The sequence below is a fragment of the Chlorocebus sabaeus genome, chromosome 21, assembly GCF_047675955.1.
Source record: "Chlorocebus sabaeus isolate Y175 chromosome 21, mChlSab1.0.hap1, whole genome shotgun sequence".
NCBI classification, from domain to species: domain Eukaryota; kingdom Metazoa; phylum Chordata; class Mammalia; order Primates; family Cercopithecidae; genus Chlorocebus; species Chlorocebus sabaeus.
Genome location: NC_132924.1, coordinates 30,079,625 through 30,089,093, shown reverse-complemented (window position 1 = coordinate 30,089,093; position 9,469 = coordinate 30,079,625). Strand labels below are relative to the sequence as shown.

At 42.8% G+C, this 9,469-nt stretch overlaps 1 protein-coding gene across 4 annotated transcripts in view; it reads right to left on the bottom strand.

Moving 5' to 3' along the window:
- The window catches only part of PDE1C (phosphodiesterase 1C), a 634,171-nt gene that overhangs the window by 34,156 nt on the left and 590,546 nt on the right, over window positions 1-9,469 (bottom strand). For all 4 annotated transcript variants that reach the window (XM_073008991.1, XM_073008992.1, XM_073008993.1 and 1 more), the window contains one exon: window positions 1,884-1,943. In XM_073008991.1, coding sequence (XP_072865092.1) covers window positions 1,884-1,943 — 60 coding nt within the window. The remainder of the gene's footprint in view (window positions 1-1,883; window positions 1,944-9,469) is intronic.

The window sequence follows — 9,469 nt, the reverse complement described above, 5'->3', positions numbered from 1 at the left end:
ACAGTGTACATCTGTAGCCATGTCTACAGAGATGCTCGATAACCTCTGAGGCTACTCTGAAAATCTTCATCATTACTGACTCCCTGGGTTAAGGTGGAAAGTGGACCAGCTGTTGTGGAAATAAAAGTCTTGGGTCTAGCTTCAACTATGTGATGCCAAGCAAGCCCCTGGAACTGAGTCTGGTTCTTTATCTTGAAAGTGAGGATAATAATTCTTACTTTGCCTTGTTCATAATTTGAGAATTAAATAAGATAATGGATGGCAAAGAGCTCCGTAAGTTAAAATGCCCTATCCGACTGTAACATACGATAATTTAAAGACACCTCCAGAGTTTGCACAGTGTTTTTTCTATTGCCAAATCCCCATTGCCCGAGTATTGAATGGACAGCAATTATGAGACTCAACTCACAGCATCTGAAAGACTTCAAGTAGGGGGATCCCATCGATTATATGGCCTTAACTGAAAGACCAGACTTTGTAATAGAGTCCCAATCTTAAAAGAGCATATACAGAATGGTGAGAGGCAAAGCCAGTCAAACCATAACCAACCCTGGATATCACTGGGTGACTTGGGTGGAAGCCAAACCTCCCTCACTTCCTTTGTCCCCTGAGGACTTTTTCTGGCCAGGTAAAGTAGAAGTTTCATGATTAGCATTATATTCCAATTGAAATACTTCTCAGAGCATTATGAACAACTTCCCTCCAAATGAATAATAGTTACATTAAGAAATTAAGGGAGCCAGGTGCAGTGGCTCATGCCTGTAATTCCAACACTTTGGAAAGTCGAGGGGGAGGATCACTTGAACCCAGGAGTTCCAGATCAGCCTGGGCAACACAGGGAGACCCTATCTCTACAAAAAAATTAAAAATAAGCTGGGCATGGTGGCGTGCACTGTGGTCTCAGCTACTCAGGAGGCTGAAGTCGGAGGATTTCATGATACCAGGAGGTTGAGGCTGCAGTGAGCTATCATTGTGTCACTGAATTCCAGCCTGGGCGAAAGAGTGAGACTATATTTCAAGGAAAAAGAAATAAAAGAAAAGAAATTAGAAGCATTACAGGGTAGCCCATTCAGAAAGAAGGCTCAAACTAAAAAAGGCTTCTTTAGCAAAGCAGTTGGCCATTTGTTCATTCTGAAGGCATCTACCAGGAACCCAGGCTTGTATGAGGAGGCCCTGGATGTGCAAGACTTAGCACTCTTTCAAAAGCTTCACACAAAGGCTTTCTTTAAATCCTGACACCCTTTAAAAGCAGTTGGCTGAGATCACACAGCCAACTTCTAATGCCTAATTATCACTTGGAAAGGCAGAGGCTGGTGCGGAAGGATTGGGGAAGAACCATAAAGGACTCAAGCAGTGTTTCCTTTTAAATGCAATTAAGTGAATTTTCCCTGTGCTGTCCAGGTTGTTATCTTAAAACAAGGATAGACTGAGATCCCATGTGGTTGTGAAAATAAGTCAGTAAAGCAATTATTTTTGCTAGCTGAGAATAAGAGGCTGGTTACATGATGGATTTTGTAGAATCTCTGTCATCCTGTGTAAATGAGGCTCCCTTGCCACTTGTAATTTGTAAGTGTGAAAGTGTTACTCAAAAATCTCCCCAAGGCAGGGAGTGAATGCGCAGGAGATGGATGAACTGAGAATATGCTCCGCCAGTTTTCCTGGACATGCAATTGCCTTTGAACTTGCTATAATATATAATGTCTGCAGAGTTTCAGAACATTATAATGGCCTTCATTCTTGACCCAAAAATCAGGGCAGAAGACTCTCTACAAGTAAATGTATTTATGGGGAAAACAATGTGTTATTTGAAATCAGCTCTGCCTTAGGCACTCCAAACTATCAGCTTACTTTCCTGAAGAAGAAAAGGATAGGTGTATCCTTACCTTCAGTAGCAGTTTCTTCCAGCAAGATGAGACTCCTCCAAGGAAACTGCAGAAGACTTCCTGAGAAGGAAAAACAGAAAATAGAAGACAATTTTGCTTATCCTGGAAAATGGGGCTCTTTAATCTGATGTCAAATATGTATTTTGAGCGTGGAACAAAGAGTATAATACAGATCCTTGTGTTCTTACAATTACGTGTTAGGGTTTCGGAAGAACAATATATACTTTAATATCCATCAATCAAATCATATGTATTTTATTTAAAGGCACGATTTAAATAATGCCTTTCAGAAAAGGAAGACTATGCTCTGAGCCCTTGCATTTGCTCAGTCTTTTTCCCATTTCATCACATTTGATCCTCAAATTCAATCATGAAAAATCTAAGTACCCAGGGGAGCTGAGATGGAGAGGAAGCCAGGAAGAAACTCAGGTCTCTGAACTCTTAGCCCAGTGCTCTTTATATAGTGTGGAACTATTCTGAAAATAGGGTCCAAAATACACAGGAGATTAAAGAAGGAGATCATTCCATGATCCAGAAAAGAGTAAATTATACAAGTGCTTTCTGACGGTTTTCTCCACCCTCTCTCTGTTTTTGAATAAGTATATTAATAAATATGTTCAACTTTCCAGTACTCAAAATTTAATCCTTATTCTCAACCCTACATTTTAAGGAGGTGATAAGGTTATGTTTTTCTCCCACCCGCCCTACTCTATCCTCCATATTATCCATTCTCTACATTGCAATTCAAGTTACCCTTTTCAAACAAATCTGAGCAGGTGGGAGCCCTCCTTAAGATCTTCTCCTTGCTTAGAATAAAGGTAGAGATCTCAAGCCTGGGCCCTGTTTCCCCCCCCCTCCTTTGGATTCCAGTGACATTGGCCTCTGTCATGGATGGGGACCCTCCTCTCCCTTCTCTCCTACCCATCCCCTACCCTTTGCCCCTCACCACCCTGTGAAGATCTGCTCATCCTCTAAACCTCAGCAAAGTGCCACTTTCTCAAGAGAAACTCTTCCTTGCCTTCTTAATCAGATCAGGAGAAACCTGATCACAAGTCACCCTATTCTTTTTCTCCATAGTTCTTACCTCTTCCTGTGATCATCCATTTGTATAACTGGTTAATGTTTGTCTCCTCACTGTTGTATAAGGGCCATAAACACAGGGATTTCAACTGGATTTCTACCACTTGTTCTTTGTACCTGGCATAGCGTTTACCATGATGTAGATGATTTAAAAAATCTACAGTGAGTGGGTGAGTGAATGAATGAATGAATAAAAAGACTTTGTAAGAAGCCAGGCCTAACAGCCTAAGGTTACCCTACCATTTGCCCAATTCCAGGAACATAAGGTTACTTACTCCTATAATAGACTAGATAGTCACTATGGAGCTGAACACAAATGTCAGCCACAGGAAGATGGTCTGCTTCCTAGACCCCTTGTCTCCTCTGTGGCACGAGGGATCCTCCCAATATGCAGCCCATCTCCCTAAAAACAGTTTCCTGTCCATCAAATCCTCCTACTCTCAGGAATCAGTAGAGGCAGAGAGAGCAGTGGTCAGCTGCTTGCCCACCTCAGGGCTCTGGTGTCATGGCTTCAGAATGCCATGGTCAACTGTGTTAGTCCCTTTTCACGCTGCTAATGAAGACATACCCAAGACTGGGGGAAAAAAAGAGGTTTAATGGACTTACAGTTCCACATGGCTGGGGAAGCCTCACAATCATTGTGGAAGGAGAAACAAGTCACATTTTACATGGATGGCAGCAGGCAAAGAGAGAGAATTTGTGCAGGGGATCTCCTCTTTTTAAAACCATCAGATCTCGTGAGACTTATTTGCTATCATGAGAACAGCACAGGAAAGACCTGTCCCCATGATTCAATTACCTCCCACCAGGTCCTTCCCACAAGATGTGGGAATTTGAGATGATATTTGGGTGGGGACACAGTCAAACCATATCAAACCCAGACCCCTCCCAAATCTCATGTCCTCACATTTCAAAACCAATCATGTCTCTTCAACAGTCCACCAAAGTCTTAGCTCATTTCTGCATTAACTCAAAAGTCCACAGTGCAAAGTCTCATCTGAGACAAGACAAGTCCCTTCTGACTATGAACCTTTAAAATCAAAAGCAAGCTAGTTACTTCCTGGATACAATGGGGGTACAGGTATTGGGTAAATACAACCATTCTGAATGGGAGAAATTGGCCAAAACAAAGGTGCTACAGGGCCCATGCAAGTCCCAAATCCAGCAGGGCAGTCAAATCTTAAAGCTCCAAAATAATCTCCTTTGACTCCATGTCTCACATCCAGGTCACGCTGATGCAAGAAGTGGGCTCCCACAGCCTTGGGCAGCTCTTCCCTGTGACTTTGCAGGGTATAGTCCCCCATGGCTGCTTTCACAGGCTGGCACTGAGTGTCTGTGGCTTTTCCAGGTGGATAGTGCAAGCTGTCAGTGGATCTACCATTCTGGGGTCTGAAGGACAGTGACCCTCTTCCCACAGCTCTACTAGGTGATGCCCCAGTAGGGACTCTGTGTGGGGGCTCCAACCCCACATTTCCCTTGTGCACCACCCTAGCAGGGATTCTCCATGAGGACTCTGCCCCTGCCACAAACTTCTGCCTGGGTATCCAGGCATTTCCATGTATCCTCTGAAATCTAGGTGGAGGTTCCCAAACCCCAATTCTTGACTTCTGTGCACTTGTAGGCTCAACACCATGTGGAAGCTGCCAAGGCTTGGGGCTTGCACCCTCTGAAGCCACAGCCTGAGCTGTACCTTGGCCCCTTTTAGCCATGGCTGGAGAGGCTGGGATGCACAGCACCAAGTCCCTAGACTGCACACAGCAGAGGGACCCTGGGCCTTGCCCACAAAACCACTTTTTCTTCCTATGTCTCCAGACCTTTGAGATGAGGGGTGCTGCAAATGTCTCTGACATGCCCTGGAGACATTTTCCCCATTGTTTTGGTGATTAACATTTGACTCCTCATTATTTGTGCAAATTTCTATAGCCGGCTTGAATTTCTCCTCAGAAAATGAGATTTTCTATTGTCAGGCTGCAAATTTTCCAAACTTTTATGCTGTTTCCTTTTTAAAACTGAATGCTTTTAACAGCACCCAAGTCACCCCTTGAATGCTTTGCTACTTAGAAATTTCTGCTGCCAGATACTGTAAATCATCTCTCTCAAGTTCAAGGTTCCACAAATCTCCAGGGCAGGGGTAAAATCTCACCAAAGAGACTTTTAGCAAAGTCTCTCTGCTAAAACATAACAAGAGTCACCTTTCCTCCAGTTCTCAACTAGTTCCTCATCTCCATCTCAGACTACCTCAGACTGGATTTCATTGTCCACATAATTATCAGCATTTTGTTCAGAGCCATTCAAAAGTCTCTAGGAAGTTCCAAACTTTCCCACATTTTCCTGTCTTCCTCTGAGTCCTCCAAACTGTTCCAACCCCTGCCTGTTACCTAGTTCCAAAGTCGCTTCCATGCTTTTGGGTATCTCTTTGGCAGCGCCCCACTCTACTGGTACCAATTTACTGTATTAGTCTGTTTTCATGCTACTGATAAAGACATACCCAAGACTGGGAAGAAAAAGAAGTTTAATGGACTTGCAGTTCCACATGGCTGGGGAGGCCTTGCAATCATGGCAGAAGGCAAAGAGGAACAAGCCATGTCTTACATGGATGGCAGCAGGCAAAGAGAGTTTCTGCAGGGGAACTCCTCTTTATAAAACTATTAGACCTCATGAGACTTGTTCATGATCTTGAGAACAGCATGGGAAATACCTGCCCCCATGATTCAATTACCTCCCACCAGGTCCCTCCCACAACACATTGGAATTCAAGATGAGATTTGGGTGGGGGCACAGCCAAACCATATCACTAGCCAAGATGAGGACCTCACAGATGCTGAAGTTGGGGAGTTTCACTATAAGACATATGGGTCAGGGAGTGCTGTCTTTTGGCATCTAAGGCATCTGCTTTATAAGATGCTGGATTATCACCATGTGTTCTCACCCAGTTGGTTATGTAGCATGAGGGAAAAAATGCCAATCATCACTGATATTTGAGAACTAACCTAATGACAACAGAAAAACTAATTTTGGGGTTGATCATGTAAAAATATTTCAACAATTAGAGTCATTTGTGTGACTATTTATTAACAATATGCATTATTATTATTATTGCGATAGCAATTAGGTTCCTCATTAATTATATGTAAAGCCCCCCCCCCTTTTTTTTTTTTTTAAGAAAAAGTCTTGCTCTTTCACCCAGAGCAGAGTACAGTAGCACGATCTCAGCTCACTGCAACCTCTGCCTCCCAGGTTCAAGCGATTCTCCTGCCTCAGCCTCCTGAGTAGCTGGGATTACAGGTGCCCAGTGCCATGCTTGGCTAATTTTTGTATTTTTAGTAGAGATGGGGTTTCACCATGTTGGCCACGCTGGTCTCAAACTCCTGACCTCAAGAGATCTGCCTGCCTTGGCCTCCCAATGTGCTGGGATTATAGGTGTGAGCCATGGCACCCAGCCTGTAAAGGCATCGTTGTCCAATTTCTTTTCTAATCATAGAATAACCTTCTCTATATTTTGAGTCTGTCTTCTCCATGTGTTGACATTATAGCCCAGATACTGACAACTTACGCTGGGCAGCCTTGAACTAGTAGATACAACTTTCATTCTTCTTGACCCGGGGCCTACAGAGTTTTATTCCATCCCATTGGCTACAGCCCAAAGTCTTGTGCATCTTAGAGTTCTGAGAATAAGTGTCCCCTTGTGCACTAAATACCTTAACAAACTAAGGTAAACAGATCTGAGACTCATCAGTACCTAAATCATCCCTACTGTTCCATAGGATTTCTAAGAGAGTCTGGTGGTAGTGTAGCATTAAGGACTCTGTGAGCCCATGCCTACTTGTGCATAGGTCTTAGAAGAATTTGTATTTGCCATGAGTTTTGCTGGGACCTCCTGTTACAAAGATCCCTGATCGTTTGATGGTTTTGCTAGACAGCTAAGGACAAACTGCCTGCCTCAGTGCTGTTATCCTGGCAACCATCCTTTGTTCTTTGGTGTCTTTGTGGCTGGATCCAGGGCTGATTAAGGTGAGGCAAGTGAGGTGTCTATGGTGCAAAGTGGAAGGAGGTGCTCACGTTCAGGGGCATGTAAGAGTTAGCCTTGTCTGACTCACATCTTCCTCTCTCCTAAAATTTTAGTGTCTTCCTAGCCATCACCTTCCACAGCCTTATTTTCATTCAGTTGCCCAAGTTATTACCTGCGGGGCCAGATCCTGCCCACTATGAGTTCTCCAGGTAGAGAATACTGAGTTCTCATATTGCACAGTTCTAACATGCACAAATATGCAGACAGAGGGAGGGTCAGCTATTACCATGATTCAGTTAAATAACACTAGACCCACAATCATATGGTTCACATTTCAGATACTATAGTATCTAATACTGACATACTGATAGTATATTAACTGTAATTACATAAAATATGAATTTTACTGATAGCTCTTCCGTCCATAAATTATTGTGCAATAATAGATGTGAACCATGATCATTAACCACATGTCACTTCTTCCAAAGTCTGAGGGTGAGTGGTCACTATGCATCTGTTATGTAGCTTCTGCACAGACAGCAAAGCAAGTAGTTATATTACTTTCTTGTCTCCTAGTGTTAAACCCATATGGCATTTTATAAATAATTAAAACAAGGGATTGGCCACAAAAAGGAAAGCCCAGGAAAGAAACAAGAAGTGATAATGCTGAAAGTGAAACTGAAGTAGAAGGTAATGGAATTACAGAAGACATGGCCACCTGTGGGCATGTTGACATTGCCACCATAGGACAGACCCTCGCTGCAGAGCCAGAGGAACTTAATGAAGATCAACCTACCAAGATCAATGAGACTGAAAAAAATGAATTTGTCCAGAAGAAGCGACACCAACCAAAATTTCACATACAAGAACTGTTGAAGATATTTCATGATGCTGAAAGTGCAAAGGATAAAATGTTGGAAGCTGATCCAAACTTGGAAACCTGACAATTTGCCAAGACACAGGAAAGGTACTTGCTCTGTATTGTAAGTTATATGGCAAGAATAAGGTCAATGATGTTCAGGTTACTCTTGATTAGTTTTTGAAAAGAAATAAAACATTTTAATTCTCAATACCTCTAAAATCTTAAATTACAAGTTACAATGTACTAAATATAATTTTTACTATTTTGAATTTATTTATACATTTATTTAAAAAGTTAATGAATGTTTAATATTTTCACAAAACTTTTTAAGGTCACAGAACAATGGTAATTTTTCCAACGGATTATTAAGATCACTTTGCACAGTTTCAATTTGAACTGTCCTATTTAACAGTCCCAAATTACCATGCAAAGCAAAGGTTGCCTGCCTTTAGCCTTGGGAGCCAAGCCAGAGTATGTGAATGTTTGCCCTTGGGGTGGGGTGGGTGGAGGAGAAGGGAAGGTAGGCACAGATTGCATCTCATCAGTGGACAGAGAATACAGAAAGTAGGAAGAATTATTGATTAGAATCCAGAGAACAGTGCCCTAAGTTGGAAGCTAGGAAGTTAACCGATCAGGCTAGAGGACAAGGTAGAAAAACAAAAGAGAAAATAAATAAATATTAGTAACAAAAAGACCAAAAATTAGTCAGGTTCTCAATGCATTAGCTATACCAGTTCTGGAGCTAGATATGCCTAAGGCTCTGCTTTTATTCACAGTAAGGAATACTTCTCTGCTACACAGACAGGCCCTTAAAGGATCCAGGGGTCTTTAGGAATGTCTTTCTACATTTTATATCCGTTAATCCAGAAGAAGAGAAGGTGATTTCTGCCCTGGGCCAGTGATCTAGGACCTGAAATGGACGTCAGAGTCTTCAAAACTGGTTGGTATCTACAGTGGACAGAGCAAATGGAGAAGCAAAGAGAAGAAATGTCACAACCAAATTGCTTTCAAAAATGATGATTTAATACAAGGATATGAGAGTAGGTGAAATAGCAGGTAGCATAGTCTTCTTACCTTTGTGACTCCCTGAGGTTCCAGGACTTGGCTCCTCTAGAATATTAATGCAGTCCTGGACTGAAAGTGTACTCTCACTGTGTGGGAGCTTGGTCCCAGAGCACCAGGTAGACTGCAGGGTCATGGGCATGGTGGGACCAAAGGATTCCTTCCCCACCCAGCACCTAGCTCCACAAGCTGCATCTTTTTCTGGAACCTCTGGCAACAGGCAGAGGGATAGCCCAGGGTTAAGACTGGGAGGAAGGCTTGGAAAATGGGCCTACCAGGAGATTAATGGGAGAGACAGAGAACCTCAGGATGCATGGAGAGCACATTGAGAACACTCGGCTCCTCTCTGCTACTCACAGGTCTGAAGACAGGAATGGAAACCACCACAGTGAATACAAAACCTGGCCCTCTCAGGACATAAAAATTAATTTTGTGACTCCCAGCTAAGTGAAAAACTAGGAAGGCTCCCATCACTGTCTTGCTGGAGTGTGGGGGTAACGGCTCAACTACATCTGAAGGGAAAGGAGGTCAGAGTCTCCAGGCTGCCGATGGTTTCTCTTTGGGGATATGAGG